Raw genomic sequence first — 22053 nt, forward strand, 5'->3', positions numbered from 1 at the left:
AACATTTCCTTAGAAGAAATATAATTAAAGTCTAAGGCATCAAATAATAACCGAGACATGGTTGAGGTTCAACTATAGTTCTCAAAGATCCTCCTAGATGGGTCAATGATATTTTTAGAAAAAAAATCATGATGCCGCAACAGGATTGACCTTTGAAGGAAATTGACATTTGTACATCAATCTACAAAAACACATTCTCAAAGCCATAAAAAATGTGAGTTTTTCTCTGGAGACATAATATAACTTCAATTGGCCTCATTTTGTTGTAAATGAAATCTCTAATTAATTAAGCTTTGATAATAAATCATTTTCGCCAGTAATCAACATAAAAATAACAAAAAATTAAGAAAAAAAATTGAAAAAGAACGCGCCCCTATATAAACCGAATAATTATTGATTGTAAGAATGCATGCGTCCCAATTAAGCCCTGATTTTGCGGAGCGTCCAATAAAACAATCAAGTTTGCCATATGTTATTAAAATAGATCATTAAGCAAATGAAGCATTTCAATTAATAAAAAAATAATGCATTTTGTAGAATTAATGAGCAAATTTTTCGCAAAACTGCGCAATAGATTACTTCCAGAAGACTCTTGAAGAAAACTAAAACACAAATTGTTTTTTCGGAGTTTTCAAAGATTGTGACAGCAGATGTTATGTCTCTACTTCAAGCATATTTGAACAAAATGTGATAAAAAAGCGTATTTGGAGCCAATTTTAATTTATCAAAGTCAGCAATTCGAAAATATTTTGCAAAATTTTAGCAAAAAACTCGGATAAGACCAATCGAAAAAACTCATTTATCTTTAGAGGTCACCAATAACATTGTTTTTAACACTCATAACAAATCTTTGCACCTCGATAACTCCTCGTAGAAAACAAAAACTCATAGAAAAATTTTTTTATTTCATATTCTGCGCTGCACGGGTTTTCCATTGATACCAGTCTCATTTCTCTACGATGAATAAACCGATCGGATGAGATTGACTGAAGCAATAATAAAACATTTCATTATATGGTTCCTCACCCACAAGTGGGTCGGAAAAAATAATAGGGTTGAATAACTAAATTTTCATAAGCAACTAATTTTCTCTTCTATATTTATTTCGCTTGTTCACACTTATTACCTATATCTTATTCATAGTATAATTTTTATCCTCGCAAATCATTTGTCCTACTCTGATTTTTTATAACAAAAATGGATAGGTTGAGCAATAATAGCGCTACCACTTTCAACTTTTATCGTTGTTCAACAAAAAAGCTGACACAGCTCCAGTTTTTTCTCTAGAAGCAAAAACCTATTTAGCAGATCTCCAAACTACGAAACCCTCGAAAACAAACGTAGCATTTTTGATAAATAAATCTAACAACGAGAAGTGGTATTTTGCGTTTGCACAGAATATTCCAATTCCACTCATACACATTTTTGGCTCAATTGTCTACCAAATGATGACGAGATAGGGACCCTCCAAGAATATTGTCCAGAAACACTTGGTGTATAAATTAAAAAAATGCATCCTACTCTAACCACTTAGTAAACTAAATAATGTCTAATTAGAGAGAAGATGAAAACTGCCAATATCGCGATTGTGAGACAAAACAAAAAGAGAATCAATTAACATCAAGAAAATTATTTACATCCAAAAATCAATGCCTTTTATTTAAAGAAAGACTACGTTTAATTAAAGAAAAATAAGAAAATAAAAATAGCATCAAACAAAATTTGAGTTAAAAAATATACTTCACTCGACCAACCATGGGACCTCTTTTTAACAAAACGCGGTATTAAGTACACAGAAAATAAGTGAAAAAAAAACAGAGAACTTCAAATAGTGAAAACTATTAGGTATCAACTGAAATCCTTAAATAAGTTCATTTGTATTTATGCTTCTTTAGGAAGACATTAAGGCCCGTCATTGAACGGAAGAGGCTGTATGTTTAAAAATCCGTTAAAATCATAAACTATTGAGGAAAAAAAAGATATAATGAATTCCACTGTTTTTGAAAAAAATATATTGTTACATGCGACCTATGAAAATTGAGACTCGTTTACAAATAGACAAGGAAAGGAAAAAGGGTAACGTTAAAATTTTCATTTGCAATAATTGAAAACATTGACAGTTTCAAAGTCCTAAAATTATTAGTTTTCAATTGAAACCTTTGTATAGGTTCATTTCTTCCTTCCAATAGAGCATTGAGATCTGTAATTTTTCAGATTATGTCCTAGCTCTTAAAAAAGATTAAAAGAAGGCAGAACAAAAATTAAATTAAATTTTTGCGCAAAACCGGTGTCGAAGGAATTAAAAGAATAAGCCATGAAATAAAAACTTTAGATATGGTCAACTGTGCTTTTCTTCAACAGCAATAACCTGATATGTTAAAGCGATCTTTGATTATTGAGAGGGCAACAAGTACACAGGAAAATAATAGAAAGAGCGAAGTTAAAAAACAGCTTGACATTTTTGAAATAACAGTTCTGTTCAAAGACATGAAAACATTTGTTATCACTGAATTTTTGATTCATTTCGTTTCTCCAAAATAAGCCATTCAGATCTGTCATTTTTCAGAATATATCATAAGTCTACAAAAAAACGACAAATTAAGACAAAAAATTGGATTAATTCTTTTGCAAAAACCGGTGTCGAAGCAGTTGAAACAACAAGCAATGCAATAAAAACATTAGATCTGTTCAATTGTGCTTTCCTCCGTCGCCAAACGTGTGATAAGCGATAAGTACTAAACTAGACTAGGTATACGGTAGACAAATATTACAAATAAAATTTCACGCTGCTCACTTATTCAATTTGTCACACGGCAATGGATACCCTTCACATATCCATGTCCGTATTTAGTTCAATTTCATTATTTAGTTCCATTTGAAGGGCAAGTGCTACTCTTATTTCAGTTAACTTTACTTCCTCCCATTTTTAGTAAATTAATGTCTGTTCATACTGTCTATGCAGGAAATTCATTTGTTCATACTATAAACAAATCTAAAAGTTACTTCCTTGTTCGTGATCGAGTTGAACAAACCATATTTCTTAAATTGTAATCATTTTAATTTCAGTCTCCCATTTACAGCGCTAGAACTCAGTTTAATTTAAATCTTGCAAAACGCTTTTCAATTAAGCTCAGTAATTTCGACAAGTGCCAATCGCTTCGCGATTGCCATTCTAGTTATTAATAAATCAGATATAAGAAATTGGCTTGCCACTTGCGGCGCAATTGCCCACTTCAATTTGTAATAAAGCATTGGCAACTCAATTGGATCCACCCATCGCAATTGAGTATAACATGGCGCAGTCAGCAGCGGCCTCTAAGAAGACACCACTTCACATAGAGGCATTTTGGGAAAAGCCGACAGCAACACCTCCTCTGACGTGGGACAAATGGACACAACAGTGGAAACTGGCTCTACTAGCTAAAGAGGGAATCCTATAAGACAATCTGTTAAACGATCCTCCATCAACAGTAACTTACCCGTCTGAACCAACCTATGAAGAATCAGTAGAAAACCATACACAAGCGACGGAAAGAGATCGGAAAAGGTTGAGGAGATTGGGATTTTGTGTGGAGATAAGCCGTGGGGAATTTGCGAGCAAAAAACAATATCTTTGTTGTATTTGAGTATTGGAACGCAGGGACGAGGAATTTTCAAGAGAAAACACCCCCACTTCCAAATAGAGAAACAACCTTTCAAAGAATTGTGACAGGCAATGGAGGATTCTTTCACTGAAGTTCGTAACATAACTTACGATCGGTTTGTTTTCTATTCCTGTAAGCAGCAAAACGGAGAGTCTGTGGAAAACTTCTATGGTCGTCTCATAGAACTAGCGGAAAAATGTACCCTAGGTAGTGAAGAAACTACCTTGATTCGCAATGCATTCATATTGAATATGATTGATCATGAGACTCAAAAAGAACTGTTGAAAGAAACAGTTGAGCCATCCAAAGCATTGGAGATGGCTATACAAATAGAGATGGGAGCGCAGAATCAACAAAAGATAAACCAGAATTTGATGTCGGGCACAAACTCTCTGAATTCAATCAACAGTAACCAAATACGCCATCGCAACGCGAATGCTGAACAAACCAAGCGAGATTTCACGAGATACGCAACTGCAACCCAGAATTACCAGTACACAATCACTTGTATGAATTGTGGCCTTCGTTGGAGTCATAACCATAATCAAATTTGCCCCGCGAATGGTAAGAAATGCAAAAATTGTGGCATTATTGGCCATTTCGCAAGAAAATGTCGCAAACCGAAAAAGTCACAGGGACAAACACAGAAAGCCCAACAAAGAAACGTCAATCAAATTGACCAGTTTCCAGAAAAGAGTGATAATGAAGAATCCGTCAATTACATAACAAGCTACCAGAAACTGTATGAACAGGTGTATGACTCAAACTACGACAGCGATTCGGATGATTACGTGGCGGTGATTTCGTCTGACTCGGTACACCAACTGGAACCACTCCATGTAGAGGTACAACTGGGAGAAATTAGAGCACTCGCAATGATCGACTCTGGAAGTGCAGTTAGCATCATAACGGAAACTTAATCTGCGAACCACAAAATCTGCTAAGTGGAGGGACACGAAAGAAAGAAGGAACTTGAAAGCTTTTTGAAACGAACCCATAAAAGTTCTTGGGCATTTGGAAACCACAGTAACCTACAATCACTGGAAAGATAGAGCAGCAATGTTGACTGTGGTAGATATGGGCACAAAAACAAAATCGGGAGGGATCTTTTCACAACCCTGGGACTTGCGGTGGTACAACAACAACCAGAAAATGGTAAATGTGTTAATAACATTAATACTTCTACATGTAAAATTCAAGAGACAATCACGACCCAATTTCCTCATTTAGTATCAAGAAATGGTTTCTCCAAAACACGTGTAGCGAAATCAAAGTTTCATCAAGAGTTTACAGCAAAGCATCAAAAAGGTCGACGGGTTCCGGTAAATCTAGGCTATCTATAAGTTTACACAAACTGGAATTTCACCCCTAGAAATTAAAACTGCAGCAATTTTAACAATACCACCACCAACAACACTAAAACGCCTTAGATCATTCTTAGGGTCAGTACACTATATGGGTAAGTTCATACCACATCTTGCACAATTATGTCAACCACTTAGACCACTTCTAAAAAAAAACCAGCAAAGTTTATCTGGACAGCAGAACACACAAAACATTTTAATTTGATCAAAGAAAAAATTGCCAATAGCACAGAAAATAGCCATTATAATCCAAAACTTGATGTTCGAGTGAAATGTGATGCCTCCCGTTCCGGATTGGGAGCAGCATTGGAGCAAAATACATAAGACGGTTGGAAACCAATAGCATTCATGTCACGATTTCTCAATTCAACAGAGGAACGCTACAGTGTTAATGAATTGGAGTTATTGGGAATAGTTTTGTCAATTGACTATTTTAAATACTATTGGTAAGGGAAAAATTTTACAGTAGTGACAGATCATAGAGCCCTACTGTCCATACTCAAGGAGCATAGATCAAACAAATCGTATAACAGCCGACTATCACGATGGATAGACAGACTACTTCCGTACGATTTCACAATCGAACACATGAGAGGTGCAAAAACGGGTCTCGTTGACTATATCTCAAGGAATCCATATGCGAGAGCCAAAAAAATATCTACATATGACGAACACTTTGTTGTAGCAACAATATCAAAAATCCGTGATTCCATGAACCACCTGATTACAAACAAACAAATAAAAAATTTAATAGCATATTAAAGTCACATTTGCCTTCACACAATTTAAAACGGCCATTCGCGCCGCAATTACCTACATTACTGAATACTAATTCACATATCCGCAATAAAGCATTTGGATCACAATCACTCCTTTTACGACCGAAAGCATCATTTGCGACGCAATTAACACTTACTAATTCTAAAACTAATCAGCATTTTAAACATCCATTTGCATCGCAAATGCCACTTAACGTTACAAAATCACAATTTGGACCAAATAACTGTAAAGTTAATAATTCACATTCCATTAACAAATTTGCTGCAAAAGAATTGCAAATGTCAGACAGTAAAGAATGTGAACACTCTGAACAATTATCCCCAATAAAGCCCATTAATGGTGTTAAGTCAAATAATCCACCTAATAACGCTAAATTTAGCGCGAAAGCAAAAATTCCAAAATATAAATACCACTCGCTTTTTGCCCAAAATCAACCTACAAATCACTCCACAGTAAATAAACAAAACAAATTCATCAACTCGAATAATTCAGTCAACCATATTAGCAAAATGTCGAAGGCCAAAGCTCCACGATCCAAATCAACACCAACAAAAGCAAGGGTGACGTTTTCGGACACCACCCCATCTTTGCCCGGAACCAACACTACCTCAAACACTGAAACACCTAATGGCAGCATGATTGAGGAGACAGATGATATGTTGTTCACCGAGACTCTCAACAAAGTCTTCAGCAAGAAGTTCCTGGCCATCTTAACAGGCAAAGATGCAATCCTCAAGGAGGTGAGGGATTGCGTCATTCGGAATGATTCAGATAGACTGCATAAGATAAGTCCTTATCTCTTTTCCTATTGGCGGGACTTGAGTGTAAAGCATGGCTGTGTGTGTTTGGATGAGCGGATAGCCATTCCAAAGTCGATCAAAGATGCAGTATTGGAGGATATCCATTCTACACATCCCGGGAGTTTCGCCATGCTATCTCTCGCACAAAACATTTGGTGAACATACAAACACAGAGATATACTGGCAAAAGCCAGTGAGTGCAAAGCCTGCACGGAGATTGATAAGAACCTTAAATCAGTGATTTCGCACCGCAAATGGGCACCTCTACCAAAATGTATTGAACCAAATGACGAAATACAAATAGACTTTGGCGGATCAATTTTGATCGAAAAAGGCATAGAACAATATTTTATTACAAGTATAGATAGATATTCAAAATACCCCACAATAGAAATTGTAAATAACGCTTCAGGCCCAAAAGTAATCAAATTCTTAAATAAATACATATATATCACCACGGAGTACCTAGAGCTATTAGATTAGATCAAGCTAGATGTTTTAAAGGAAAAAAGTTTGAAACATTCTGTACAGAAAATAATATTTCACCTATTTATGCACCAGCAAATGATCACAGAGCAATTGGATTAGTCGAACGTATTATTCAAACAATTAAACGACAATTATCTTGCATGAAATCACAATTAAATAAAAAATTTAATTTAGAAAATTCACCTAAAGCAATAATACAACGACTAAGAATATCAAAACAAAAAACAATAAACACCACACCATTTGAGGCATACTTTGGTAGGAAATGTAACACACCTATATCGAATATCACCACTAAATCTAATAGTAAAAATCTTAATTATAATGCAATAATTAAATATTATTTAGACGAAGATACGATTCCCGGTCGATCATATCTGTCAGAGGAGCAATGGGCAGAGACGGTCCTCTGTTCGGATACAGAAATTGAACGCGTCATTTGTGCCGCGAGTTCGCGAGCCAGAGCTGAGCAAGAGAAGAGCAACGACGGCGAACAACGCCTAATTAGATCGGAGGGAATTTTCCGATCAATTCCCTGCTCAAAACGCAGTGTCCAAGTGAAACTGGCTAGAAAGCTCCATGAGAACCAAAGGCAAAAGAAAAACCTTGATGGTTTATGCGAAGTACTGGCACCTGGGAGCACAGTTTGTAAAGTGAGCCCTACGACAAGTGTAATCAAGGAGCCGAACAGACAGGAGGTGCGAGTCAGAAATTCTGATATTGCAAAATTCGGTACGCGTGCGGAAAGGGACACTGATCTAACTCAGTATATCGAAAGACGACCGAAAAAGATAAGCGAGAAAACTATTGAAGAGAAGATTCATAAACATAAGCGGGACCTGATTAGAAAAAATACGGGAGATAAGAAAATTAAGCGAAACCGAAAGCAGGCTGACGATGTTAGTGTATTCTCTTCAGGCAGATCGTGTATATCCTCCGCGAGTTATGTAGCCAGATCCCTCAAAATGAGAATCCCGAAGAGAAACCAAAACATGATGAAGCTTTTATTAACCGGCCAGATTCAACCCAAATTCTTCAATTAAGCCCAATTGCTCCAATCGCGCCACAACTGACCAACCCTGATGCACCTGGACCATCTGCGACGCAAACGGCTTCATCAAAACCACCAACGCCTATTCTGAGAAAGTCAAGCAAGAGACAGCTCACGATTAGCGATACTTCGGATTCGGACACCTCTTCAGTACGAAAGAGTAAGCGAACTCTGAAAAAGAAGACGTCTCAAACTATCGTAGAAAAAGTCAGGAATACTGAAGGTTAATCTGAGAATGTGCATCAGGATATTGGAGAAACTTCTACAAGAAGTTGAACTGAATGGACAGAGGACCCTCAAAATTTGCCAAGGGAGATGAATGTACTCCAAGCAGAGAATGAGGAAAATTCTGATACAGAATAAACATCGTCAAACTTCATAAACTCTTATTTTTTATTTATTATTTAATATTTTATTATTTATTAACCGGTGAACAATTATTAATTTTCTGATTTTAATTAGTAATTTTATTTTTCTCTCAAAGAGGGGGAAATGTCATACGGCAATGGATACCCTTCACATATCCATGTCCGTATTTAGTTCAATTTCATTATTTAGTTCCATTTGAAGGGCAAGTGCTACTCTTATTTCAGTTAACTTTACTTCCTCCCATTTTTAGTAAATTAATGTCTGTTCATACTGTCTATGCAGGAAATTCATTTGTTCATACTATAAACAAATCTAAAAGTTACTTCCTTGTTCGTGATCGAGTTGAACAAACCATATTTCTTGAATTGTAATCATTTTAATTTCAGTCTCCCATTTGCAGCGCTAGAACTCAGTTTAATTTAAATCTTGCAAAACGCTTTTCAATTAAGCTCAGTAATTTCGACAAGTGCCAATCGCTTCGCGATTGCCATTCTAGATATTAATAAATCAGATATAAGAAATTGGCTTGCCACTTGCGGCGCAATTGCCCACTTCAATTTGTAATAAAGCATTGGCAACTCAATTGGATCCACCCATCGCAATTGAGTATAACACAATTATCCAGTTTTTTTTATAAGACTACAAGAAGAACGACAAAAAAGACAAAACTGAAATGTTTAGAAGAAAATTCTGAAACAGGACGGTGTCAAGGCCATTAAAACCCTAATCTATCCAGATATGTTCAGTTTGCATTCTTTTTGGAGGCCAACAATTTGAGGTCTGACCTGTCAAGAATCTAACAAAACCAAAGAACCTGGAATGTGGAACTTCAAAATACTTTAAAATGGGACAACAACTGATTACAACCAGAACTAAATTTTAGCTGTAAGAAAACAACCGATTGATTTTAGTTTTTCTCTTGCTGGGCTACCTTATGAAACCAAAATTGTTCCGGGCAACACGCATATGAAAAAATTGACACAAAGTTCAACCTATCAAAAACAAAAGATCATTTTTTGACAAATGTCGAGTTAAATTAGCAAAAACCAGCACAATTTTACTCTCAAGGGAAACTAGCTTTCTTTGGAGCTAACAACGGTTGAGTCAGAACTTCTAGGTGTGCTAATCTGGATAATTGAAAAAGATGAATTAAAGAAGCTTATTGCTTGCCGTCTTGATGAAAAAATCTGATTTTTGAAAAACCTAGCAAAAATTTTAGCCGCAAAAACGGATCAAACAGTTCAACAGTATTAAGTACCCAGAAAACAAGTAGAGAAAAACGTTTAAGTTTTTGAAAACAGATTAATTCAAATAGTGAAATGTATTAGGAATCAACTCAAAACCTTAAATAGGTTCATGTATATTCATGCTTCCTTAGGAAGACATTGAGACCCGTCAATGAACGGAACAGGCTGTACTTTTAAAAATCCGTTAAATTCATAAACTATTGCATGAAAAAAAGATATAGGAAATTCCACTGTCTATGAAAACATATATTGTGATATGCAACCTCTGAAAATTGAGACTTGCTAACAAATAGACAAGGAAAGGAAAAAAGGGGCAGAGTTAAAAATTACATTTGCAATATTTGAAAACATTGACAGTTTCAAAGTCAATAAATTATTAGTTATCAATTGAAACCATTAAATAGGTTCTTTTATTTCTTCCAAATATAGCATTGAGATCTGTAATTTTTCAAATTATGTTTTAGGTCTTAAAAAATGAACAAAAAATGCAAAAAAAATTAATTAATTTTTTGCTCAAAACCGGTGTCGAAGCAGTTAAAACAATAAGACAAAAAATAAAAACTTTAGATATGGTCAACTGTGCTTTTCTTCAACGGCAATAATGTGATATATTAATGCGGTCTTTGATACTTGGGAGGGTAACAAGTACACAGGAAAATAATAGGAAGAGCGTCGTTAAAAAACAAGTTTGAAAATAGAGGTCTGTTCAAAGTCATGAAAACATTTGCTATCAGAACTAAATTTGCGCTGTAAGAAAACAACCGACTGATATTAGTTTTGCTCTTGCTGGGTTACCTTCAGAAACCAAAACTTGTTCCGGGCAATACGCATATGAAAAAATTGACAAAAATTTCAATATATCAAAAACGAAATGTCATTTTTTGACAAATGTCGAGTTAAATTAGCAAAAAAACCAGCACAATTTTAATTCAAGAACTCCCCAAAGTGAAACTAGCTTTCTTTGGAGCTAACCATGGTTATGTCAGCAATTTTAGGTGTGCTAATCTGGCTAATAAAACAAAGTGAATTAAATAAGCTTATTGCGTGCCGGCTTGATGAAAAAAATCCGACTTTTGAAAATTTTGGCAGAAATATTAGCCACAAAAATGGATCAAATAATTCAACAACCTTCTTTCTTTCCTTGGATTTGAAATCCGCAACACTATCGTTTTAAATTTTAACATGTATTTCAGCAAAATCGGCAACAAAAATGCGTAAAACTACGAAAAATGTGAACAAAAACAACGAAATGCAGTCAAATGTTCACAAACCTTTAAACCTGGAAAACTCAGTGGAAAAACAAACGAAATTCAAAAACCCTTTATTATTGTGTATTATACGCAGGTCTTCTAATGATACCACTCACAGCCCTCTAAGATGAATATATCTATGGACCAAAATTCATTTAACAAAAAAATCATTTGAATACGTAGTTCCTCCCCACTAGAAAAGGGCGGACAAAATCAATTGATTGGTAAGGTTGGCAATTTGATAACATGTAGTTTTAGTCAAGTGGTTATCTCGCCTGCCATATAATAAGTTTTTGGAAACATCAGTATTGCAGGGCTGTCATGAGGAGTCATCGGACCACCAAATTAGGCGTTTTGAATTAATAACATTATTACTTTAGAAGCTCTTCTTTGTTTTAAAACCTTGGTGAAGAATACTTGCCCAGGTTGAAGTGGTAAGCCTAAGCAATGTCTGATCATAATCTGCAGACCAACTTCGATTTCGCATCTGGGAATAAAAACTCAAGCGCATGATAGTCCGGACAAAGTCTGATCATAGTTCATTTTGTTGCTCTATCTGTTCAGAGCTTTATATCTGTTCAGCGCACAATAATCTGATCAGTGAAAAGACTGAAACTTTAAGAACAGGAAAGTTTGATCAAAGATTACTTAAAAGGCAACCCAGGTTTAGGTCCACACCCAAATTGAGCTATGATCAGACTATGCAGACTGAAATGACCTCTGATCAGATTTTCCAGACCGAAGTTACCTCTGATCAGACCTTCCACACCAAAATGATCTCTGATCAGACTTTCCAGACCAAAATTTCCTCTGATCAGACCGAACCCAGGCCACTGTCCAGAATATAGTGCGCTTATGATCAGACCCAAAATCAGATCATTGTCCAGACTATAAACAGACTATGATCAGACAATCTTCAGACCATGGTCCAGACTCAATTTCAGACCATTGCCCAGACCTTAGTCAGACTATGATCAGACTCAAGTGCGCTCAAAATAGTCTGATCAGAGAAAGATTTTAATTATGAACAAATCTCTTAATTTGGCTGTAATATATTCATTTCATAAAAACTGGTGTTTGCTGTACTAAAATCAACTAAGGAAGAGCCAATAATGAAAATATTGCTAATGAAAACGAAATCTAACTGTTGAGAAAAAAAAATTCTTTACTTTACCCCTTAGTTCATCCTTAGAACTTAGACAGCTTTCCATTAGAAACGTTGTGGTCTTCAGTTAATCAAAATTTCCTCTTGATGATTAAACCTAATGATGACAGCCTAATGATGATTAAACAGCTATTAATGTCACTTTCGGATCAGTACCTCAAAGTGTGATAGGAAAGCCACAAACAAGTACTCCACTTTGTGTAGGAACGTCCTTTGGGAGTGAGACTTTTATAAAAAGAGGTTTTTCAATAAGAAGTGCTGAAGGCTTTAAATCCCGACTTTTTTCCTCTATTTCCCGATTGTTCTTCTACTTTTCTTCCAGTTTTATTCTCAACTTCAAAAGTCTTAAGCTCAAAAGTCTTCACTTTCTGCCCAGTTTTATCCTTCATCTTCTAAATCTTAAGCTCAATTTAAAGCCTTCCTGCCTCAAGTTCGCAAAACTGCGCTGGCCGAAACGAGCCAGTTAAGTGCACTTCTCTCTGAAGCACGAAGCATTGCAGACGAAACATCACAAGATGAACAAGACTTCGTTCAAGTCAAAAACAAACGAAAACGAACCCGAAATTATCAAAACACCAACTCAGAAACAATCAGACCAGTGATAATAACGATTAATCCGCGACCAACACAAGTTCAATATGCTCGTTTGATGAGAAATAACTTCCCTCAACTCAAAATCAATTGCATCAGAGAACTTCCAAACAACAATGACTTCTTTATCCAACCCGAAGACCAAACCACAAGAGAATATCTGATGAACGCCTCAAATCTTCAACTTGTCTTTCCAAACACTTCTATCAACGCAAGAAACACTCTGCCAAAAACCAAATCTAAACCCAGTTTTGTAATTGTAAATGTTCCTCAGAGCATACAAGAAAACGAAGTGAAGGAAGAACTTCTCAACAACAATGCTATGAATGTGATCAAGGCGCTTCGGATAACAAGCAGGGCCACCGGAAAACCAACAAAACTGATTCACGTAATAACTGATTCCTCAAACCATGTAACAGCCGCAGTCAAACATGGCGTTAAAATAGGCTGGTTGCTCCACCGCTGCGAACCAAGTAAAGAACCACCTCACGTTAAACAATGCTTCAAATGTCAAAAGTTTGGTCATTCAGCAAGCGATTGTAAAGACGAAGTGAGATGTCTACGATGTGCAGGCAAACACACTGTGAAAAGTTGCAATGAATTGAAAGAACGCAAAATGTGTAAACTGTGGTGGCCCACACGCAACAGTGTATAGAGGCTGTCCCGCATATCAGAACGCTGTGACTGAAGCAAATAAACAGAAACAAAAAACAAAATACTCAAGTGCGGTTACAAGGAAAGATACTCAGAACACTCAGTCATTAACCACTGCAAAAATTACTGTTCTAGTAGCTGAAGTTCTCAGTAAAATAAGAAACAGTCTTAACACGATGTCCTATAGCGATATTATCAGCGTCGTTAGCAACAGTGCCTCCAGAGTGTTTAACGAAAGAATAGATGGACAAGAAATTCACGATAACATCAAGAAGGCAAACCTAATGCAAACTGTTAACACAAACATGATTCAATCTAACAACCAACAAATTCTTCAAAATGGACAACATTAAAATTTTACAATGGAACTGTCGTGGCTTAGAAAACAAAATTCATGAGTTGTTCTTGTTTCTGACGAAAGAAAACATCGACATTGCTTGTTTAAATGAAGTCAAGAAATGGCAAAAACGTTTCGTACATGAGAAATACTTCATTCTAACAGAAGCAAAAGCAAGCAACTTTCATGGGTCTGTAATCATTGCAAAAAAAGGCATACATGTCAAAGAGGTCAGACCAATCATATCAAGAAAAAACAGTAACGGAAAAGCATTAGAAATAATTGATGTAAACTTGGAAACGCCAATCATTGGAAACTAATGGATAATCAATGTTTACAATTCAACCAATCAAAACCTAAATACAACTGAAATATTTGACAACAATCCCCTGAACCTATTCATATGTGGAGATTTCAATTCTCCTCATCAGGAGCTCAATTGTACATACAACACCGAAAACGGCGAAAAATTGCTGGAAATAATTGATGAAGGAAATTTCAAACTACTGAACAACGGTTATCCAACGTATCAATCTAATCAACATAAGAGCCAGAGCATGCTTGATTTAGATTTCTGTAGTCTTTCAGTCCTTAAACATTTTGACAATTTTCAAGTATTTGAAGATTTCGGCAGCGACCACTCAGCGACACTTACCTGATTAAAACTGAAACTTCAGTGCAATTCGATCTAAAAGCAAAAGTCGATTTCAAGAAGTTCAGAAAACATGCGAAAGTCAATTACAAAAATTTCCGCTTGTACCCACCAAAATATCCAAACAAAGACAATCTGAATGAAACGCGCGAGAACATCAACGAGCTTTTTCATAAATTGATTGATCAGTCCTGCGTAAATAACACGAATCTTCAAATTAGTTCGGAGATAATCAAATTAATCCAGCAAAAGAAGAAGATAAGAGGCAACTAAAACGTGCAATGGATGACACTTTCTATCGATTGAGAAAGGAAATCAATTTCTTGCAAAGAGAAACCAGAAGAGCATTCAAACATTCGATTGAAAGACAAAATAGAAAATTAATTGAAACAGCGAAAGAAGCAGGAAATAAGGGGTTCTGGAAAGCAATCAAAACCATCACCAGCGATAAACAACAGTCAAGCGGATCACATTTACAAAAAATGTTTAAAGACAGAATTGCCATAACTGACCATGAAAAGTGCGAAATTTTCAAAGTCCTTCTGAGTGAGACAATGATAGAACACCAATACGAAAACGAAGAATTACAAAAGCACTTTCTCGAGACAGAACAAAACACAAAACATCTATCAGAAACCGATCCAAAAGAAATAAACGCAGAAATCATCTTCTTAAAATTTGAAGAGTTCAATAAAATTTTGACAAATACAAGTAAATTTTGAAAAATAGGCTATCAGCTACTGAAGGTGCTAGCAAAAAGTATTAAAGTTCTCATATGCATAATTATTTCTAGCTCAATTAACAATTCTTACGTGCCATGCCTTTGGAAAGACTCACAAGTAACAATGCTTCCAAAACCTCAAAAAGACAAGAAGAAAGCAGAAAATTACAGACCAATAAGCCTTACCAATTTTACTGCAAAGTTCTGTGAAACTGTTGTTAAAAATCTCATCCTAGAGCACTGTGAAGCAAACAAAGTCTTTGGACCACAACAAAGTGCTTACAGAGCAAACAGATGCACAACCGATAACCTCCTTGTTTTAACGCAGGATATAAGGGAAGCATACCAGTGGTCAGAAATTGTGGGACTTGTCTGCCTTGATGTTGAAAAAGCTTTTGATGCAATCGGGAGATTAGGTTTGATTGATAGACTGATTAAAATCAGAATACAGACGAAAATCATCAAAAGGATGAACTCCTTCCTCTCACAAAGAAATGTTTACGTGAAAATTAAGAATACGAGAAGCGAGAAGTTCTCAACAACAGCCGGGGTCCCCCAGGGAAGAGTTGTGGCGCCTATATTATTCCTAATTTATGTCTCTAACATTCCAGAAACGCCAGCGGAAATTCTCAGTTTGCAGATGACTTTGCATTGTTCTACAGGTCAAAGTCCAGTCAGTTAATACAAAACAAAATCCAAGCCTCACTCAACACTCTCATAAAGTGGTGTGATAAGTTGAAAATCAAAATAAACCCGGCCAAAACAAAGTACATGCTATTCAAAAACCCTTCGAAACGACAAACAAGTCTCACTATAAACATCAACGGAAAACAAATCAAGGAAGCGAAAACCATAAAGTTCTTAGGAATAACCACGACGCCACAACTAAACAGGAATGAAAATTGTAAAGACATCACAAGCAGAGCAAACAAGCGAATCTTCCTACGGCAGCTTCTAAGCAACCTCAATGTTGAGCAGGAGAGTTTACTTCTGCTGTACAAGTCCTGGATCCGGCCCCTGTTTCTATATGCAACTGCTTGCTGGCTAAACCAATTGCAAACGGTCATATCAATCATGCAAAAAGCGCAAAACAAAGCACTGAGAATATATTTAAGGAAACCTCGATGATACAGCGTGCAGAAAATACATGAAGAATCGAACTCTCCTACTATAAGAAATATTCAGATACGGTTGGCGAAAGAATACATCAAGCGCGCACAAAAGAACAAAATTGAAGCAATTTTACGGCTTCTAGAAAAGAAAGGGCAATGTCCAAAGAACAACTGCAAAAGCACATTAGACATTCTGATTGATTAGGCTTACTGACATTAAAACCGTTTTTTCCTATTTACTGATTTAAAAATCAGTGATCACTGACTAAGACCCAAAGGATCCTTCGAGTCAAAGTCAGGATCTAATTTAGGGTCAGGAAGCTTTTTCGATCCTTTTGAATCAGAATCAGAAGTTGCCTGCCGTTTTCTAGGCTTTAAAAAGCGCTTCTGTCGCTTCCATGCTCTATAGGCCTCCGACAGTCCATTCGGTAACAGCCCCTCAAACAGAGGAAGCTTCCCTCGGGCAATCTGCCGGGGATCCCTGGCTCCGTCGCCAAAGCTTTCGAGAGGAATCACCCGAACCATGCCGTAAGGAAACTTCTCCTCTTGAGGAGGACTCCCGGGAGTAGTGCGTACAGACATTTTGTTAATCCCCTCAAGCCTGAATTCTCAGCATTTGTAAAACATACGATACAATTCGAAACCGGCAAACTTTGGACCAATGATTCTAAAGTATCTCAATTATGTATAACGAATTCAATTCAAAAATCGAGAGAAACTCATCAGCCACGATAACTGAATAAAGACATTTCTCAAGCAGAGACATGTGTATATTGGCGCAACACATAAGTATACTAAATGAAAAACACAGCGGGAGTTCGATCCCCCAACGCGCCGCAGCTGTCTCGAGCAATTAAACAAATCTGATTAATTCTCAGCCCTTCTTCTAGTTTTATTTCAATTCAATCTCTTTTTTTTCTTTCCTCTTTTACCTACTTATTCTTTCTTTCCTCCCTATCCCTGAAAAAACTTACCTTTATGCCCAAAAATGTTCACTAACAACTGCAAACACGGCTAACCAGAAGTAATCAACGACAAGTAATCGCAATCAGGAAAAGCCAGTAAAAACCCTCCACGGTGTTTATAATGGCTTCGTACCCCAGTAACAGTGTACAGTTTAGAACCAATGTCCCAAATTCAAACTCAAACTCAAAAACTCTTCAAGCTGCTGCTGTAATAATCTTGATTGTTGATGGTTGTGTTTGAATTTCCTTTGTGTGGTTAATCAAAATTTCCTCTTGAGGTGACCGGCCATTGCTATCAGCTAGACTCCTTGTTTCTGATCAGAGTCATCGGAATTTAGATGAGTCTCTGATCGGAACGCTGCTTTATTGTTGCTTTTTGGCAGAGCCAACATCCCGCAATAAAAAAATCCAAAAAAACTGGAAAAGATAATGCACTCGAAATCAGACCTTCCAGACAGAATTGACTTCTGATCAGACTGAAATCAGACCATGGTCCACACTATTGTGCGCTCGAACTGCTTTTCAGGCCCTCTAATTTTGGTCTGGGAACACACGGGTGTGCGCTCGATTGGGTCTGATCATAGCTCAATTTGGGTCTGGACCTAAACCTGGGAAATGTCTGACCAGAAGTTGTTTCAATGGTACGAAAGACTGATTAGGGGCAATTTGAAGTGCAACCGATTGACCAGGAAAAATTAAAGGCGTACAAAAAGTTTCCTCGATCTTCTCCTTTGACCTTTTAAGCCCTTTAAACACTAAGCCCTCTTAACTCTGGCGAAAACGGTCTCCAAAAGCCTATATGAATTCAGTGTTTATATAATAAAGTTGTAGTCTTAGCAGAAATGATTTTGAATGCACGAATATTTGGACAGTAGTGTGCAGCTGATTTGGGCGAGGCTTGAACAAAAATCTTGTCAATCTCCGCTTCAAGCGGACTTCAAACGAATAGAAGCTTTTATAACTCGCAGAATTGTGGTCGGAGATCAGTTTGGTGTAAGCCGGTGTGATCAGAGTTCATTCCGATCTGGGATGCTCTGATCAGAGGTCATTTGTGCCTGAACCCTAACCTCGGTTTTCTTGACATCATTATTATTTGGACTTCTTGTTGCCTTGAGATCACAATGTTGGATTAGATTTAAATGAGCAGTATCAATAAATCTCGAGTCCACTAATGGAAAATACTTTCATCACTTGGACAGGTTTTTTGAAATTGACCCTAAAAAACTTTGAAATTACCTAAAGGTACATTATAAAGGTACATCAGATTCATAAACAGTCTTTTTGACTCAAAATGATTGAATGAGACGCGAACAGACAAATATGCAATGCAAAACATACAATATTAACATAAAAACTAGCAACACAAACTAATAAAAATTCTTCTGATTATCTGAACTATCTGTAACATCAGAACCATTTCTGTTGGCAAATGAAAGGGAGGAAGAATATTTTCCCACCAGTGTACACCGCCATCTTGTGAGTCTCGTTGGCCCTGGCTCCGTCCATCGATACCATTCTGGCCCCAATAGGCGCTGGTTCTCCATCTGCCCAAATTATTTTATCAGATACGTCGAACCATTCCTGAGTTCGGAAGACGTACTTCATCAAAAGGTCGTCAATTCCAATCCAGAATCGCTTGTATTTCATTTTGTGTGCCAGGAGCTTTGAGAACGCGACAAGCTTCAAATTTTAAAAATAGGAGCAAATATTTGACGCAAAAATGAGACTGCTGCAATAAACAGAGAAAACTTTGAAAAAAAAAGAGGTAGAAAAATAGGACGCACCATTTCGGGCGCAGACATGGAAATGGTGCGCAGACCCTATTAGTTTTACCTCTACCATTTAACCCTGAAAAATCACCCCTATCAATTCACACCGTCTCCATTCATTATTTAATTGGTACAATTAATTTATTCACAGGGTTTGAAGAAAAGGTTTTGGGGGTACAAGGAGTTTGAATGAGGAGTGAATGATGAGGTGAAAGGATACAACACCCAAAAAGGGTGATAAATGAATAGCGGTGAAAAGAACTGGGATCAGAAATTTCCAATTTGAAATTGAAATGTTTGGGTAGAGTTTTAAAAAAGTAAAATTAGATACAGGAAAAAAGTGCTGCATTTTTTCTGATTTTTTGTTCAGTTTTTTGTATATAGTTTACGCGAAAATCGAAGAAAACTTTTGTGAAGCTGCACTCACTTATGACATAATCAAGTTGACGCATCCATCACTTGGTTTTGCTTTTTTGTCAAAAGATGCCATTTGTTATGAGATGCAATTTGACAAGACAGCATTCGTCAGAAACGAATCATGCTTTTTTTGTCAATAGATGCCATTTGTTATGAGATGCAATTTGACAAGACAGCATTCGTCAGAAACGAATCATGCTTTTTTTGTCAATAGATGCCATTTGTTATGAGATGCAATTTGACAAGACAGCATTAGTCAGAAACGAATCATGCTTTTTTGTCAAAAGATGCCATTTGTATTGAAATGCAATTTGACAAGACAGCATTCGTCAGAAACGAATCATGCTTTTTTTGTCACTAGATGCCATTTGTTATGAGATGCAATTTGACAAGACAGCATTCGTCAGAAACGAATCATGCTTTTTTGTCAAAAGATGCCATTTGTATTGAGATGCAATTTGACAAGACAGCATTCGTCAGAAACGAATCATGCTTCTTTTGTCAATAGATGCCATTTGTTATGAGATGCAATTTGACAAGACAGCATTATTCAGAAACGAATCATGCTTTTTTGTCAAAAGATGCCATTTGTATTGAGATGCAATTTGACAAGACAGCATTCGTCAGAAACTAATCATGCTTTTTTGTCAATAGATGCCATTTGTTATGAGATGCAATTTGACAAGACATCATTCTTCAGAAACGAATCATGCTTTTTTGTCAAAAGATGCCATTTGTATTGAGATGCAATTTGACAAGACAGCATTCGTCAGAAACGAATCATGCTTTTTTTGTCAATAGATGCCATTTGTTATGAGATGCAATTTGACAAGACAGCATTCGTCAGAAACGAATCATGCTTTTTTGTCAAAAGATGCCATTTGTATTGAGATGCAATTTGTCAAGACAGCATTCGTCAGAAACGAATCATGCTTTTTTGTCAAAAGATGCCATTTGTTATGAGATGCAATTTGACAAGACAGCATTCGTCAGAAACGAATCATGCTTTTTTGTCAAAAGATGCCATTTGTATTGAGATGCAATTTGACAAGACAGCATTCGTCAGAAACGAATCATGCTTTTTTGTCAATAGATGCCATTTGTTATGAGATGCAATTTGACAAGACAGCATTCGTCAGAAACGAATCATTATTTTTGTCAAAAGATGCCATTTGTATTGGGATGCAATTTGACAAGACAGCATTAGTCAGAAACGAATCATGCTTTTTTGTCAAAAGATGCCATTTGTATTGAGATGCAATTTGACAAGACAGCATTCGTCAGAAACCAATCATGCTTTTTTTGTCAATAGATGCCATTTGTATTGAGATGCAATTTGACAAGACAGCATTAGTCAGAAACGAATCATGCTTTTTTGTCAAAAGATGCCATTTGTATTGAGATGCAATTTGACAAGACAGCATTCGTCAGAAACGAATCATGCTTTTTTTGTCAATAGATGCCATTTGTTATGAGATGCAATTTGACAAGACAGCATTCGTCAGAAACAAATCATGCTTTTTTGTCAAAAGATGCCATTTGTATTGAGATGCAATTTGACAAGACAGCATTCGTCAGAAACGAATCATGCTTTTTTTGTCAATAGATGCCATTTGTTATGAGATGCAATTTGACAAGACAGCATTCGTCAGAAACGAATCATGCTTTTTTGTCAAAAGATGCCATTTGTATTGAGATGCAACTTGACAAGACACCATTCGTCAGAAACGAATCATGCTTTTTTGTCAAAAGATGCCATTTGTTATGAGATGCAATTTGACAAGACAGCATTCGTCAGAAACGAATCATGCTTTTTTGTCAAAAGATGCCATTTGTTATGAGATGCAATTTGACAAGACAGCATTCCTCAGAAACGAATCATGCTTTTTTGTCAAAAGATGCCATTTGTATTGAGATGCAATTTGACAAGACAGCATTCGTCAGAAACGAATCATGCTTTTTTTGTCAATAGATGCCATTTGTTATGAGATGCAATTTGACAAGACAGCATTCGTCAGAAACGAATCATGCTTTTTTGTCAAAATATGCCATTTGTATTGAGATGCAATTTGACAAGACAGCATTCGTCAGAAACGAATCATGCTTTTTTTGTCAATAGATGCCATTTGTTATGAGATGCAATTTGACAAGACAGCATTAGTCAGAAACGAATCATGCTTTTTTGTCAAAAGATGCCATTTGTATTGAGATGCAATTTGACAAGACAGCATTCGTCAGAAACGAATCATGCTTTTTTTGTCAATAGATGCCATTTGTTATGAGATGCAATTTGACAAGACAGCATTCGTCAGAAACGAATCATGCTTTTTTGTCAAAAGATGTCATTTGTATTGAGATGCAATTTGACAAGAGAGCATTCGTCAGAAACGAATCATGCTTTTTTGTGAATAGATGCCATTTGTTATGAGATGCAATTTGGCAAGACAGCATTCGTCAGAAACGAATCATGCTTTTTGTCAAAAGATGCCATTTGTATTGAGATGCAATTTGACAAGACAGCATTCGTCAGAAACGAATCATGCTTTTTTGTCAAAAGATGCCATTTGTTATGAGATGCAATTTGACAAGACAGCATTCGTCAGAAACGAATCATGCTTTTTTGTCAAAAGATGCCATTTGTTATGTGATGCAATTTGCCAAGACAGCATTCGTCAG

At 36.4% G+C, this 22053-nt stretch overlaps 1 protein-coding gene across 1 annotated transcript; it reads left to right on the top strand.

Moving 5' to 3' along the window:
* The first annotated feature begins 3715 nt into the window (after positions 1–3715).
* On the top strand, positions 3716–4564 carry LOC142336730 (uncharacterized). The gene has a single exon (XM_075385642.1). It carries the CDS (start codon positions 3716–3718, stop codon positions 4562–4564), a length of 849 nt encoding a protein of 282 aa, XP_075241757.1.
* The last annotated feature ends 17489 nt before the right edge of the window (positions 4565–22053 follow it).

The sequence above is a fragment of the Convolutriloba macropyga genome, chromosome 3, assembly GCF_964194025.1.
Source record: "Convolutriloba macropyga chromosome 3, txConMacr16.3, whole genome shotgun sequence".
Lineage (NCBI taxonomy): Eukaryota > Metazoa > Xenacoelomorpha > Acoela > Convolutidae > Convolutriloba > Convolutriloba macropyga.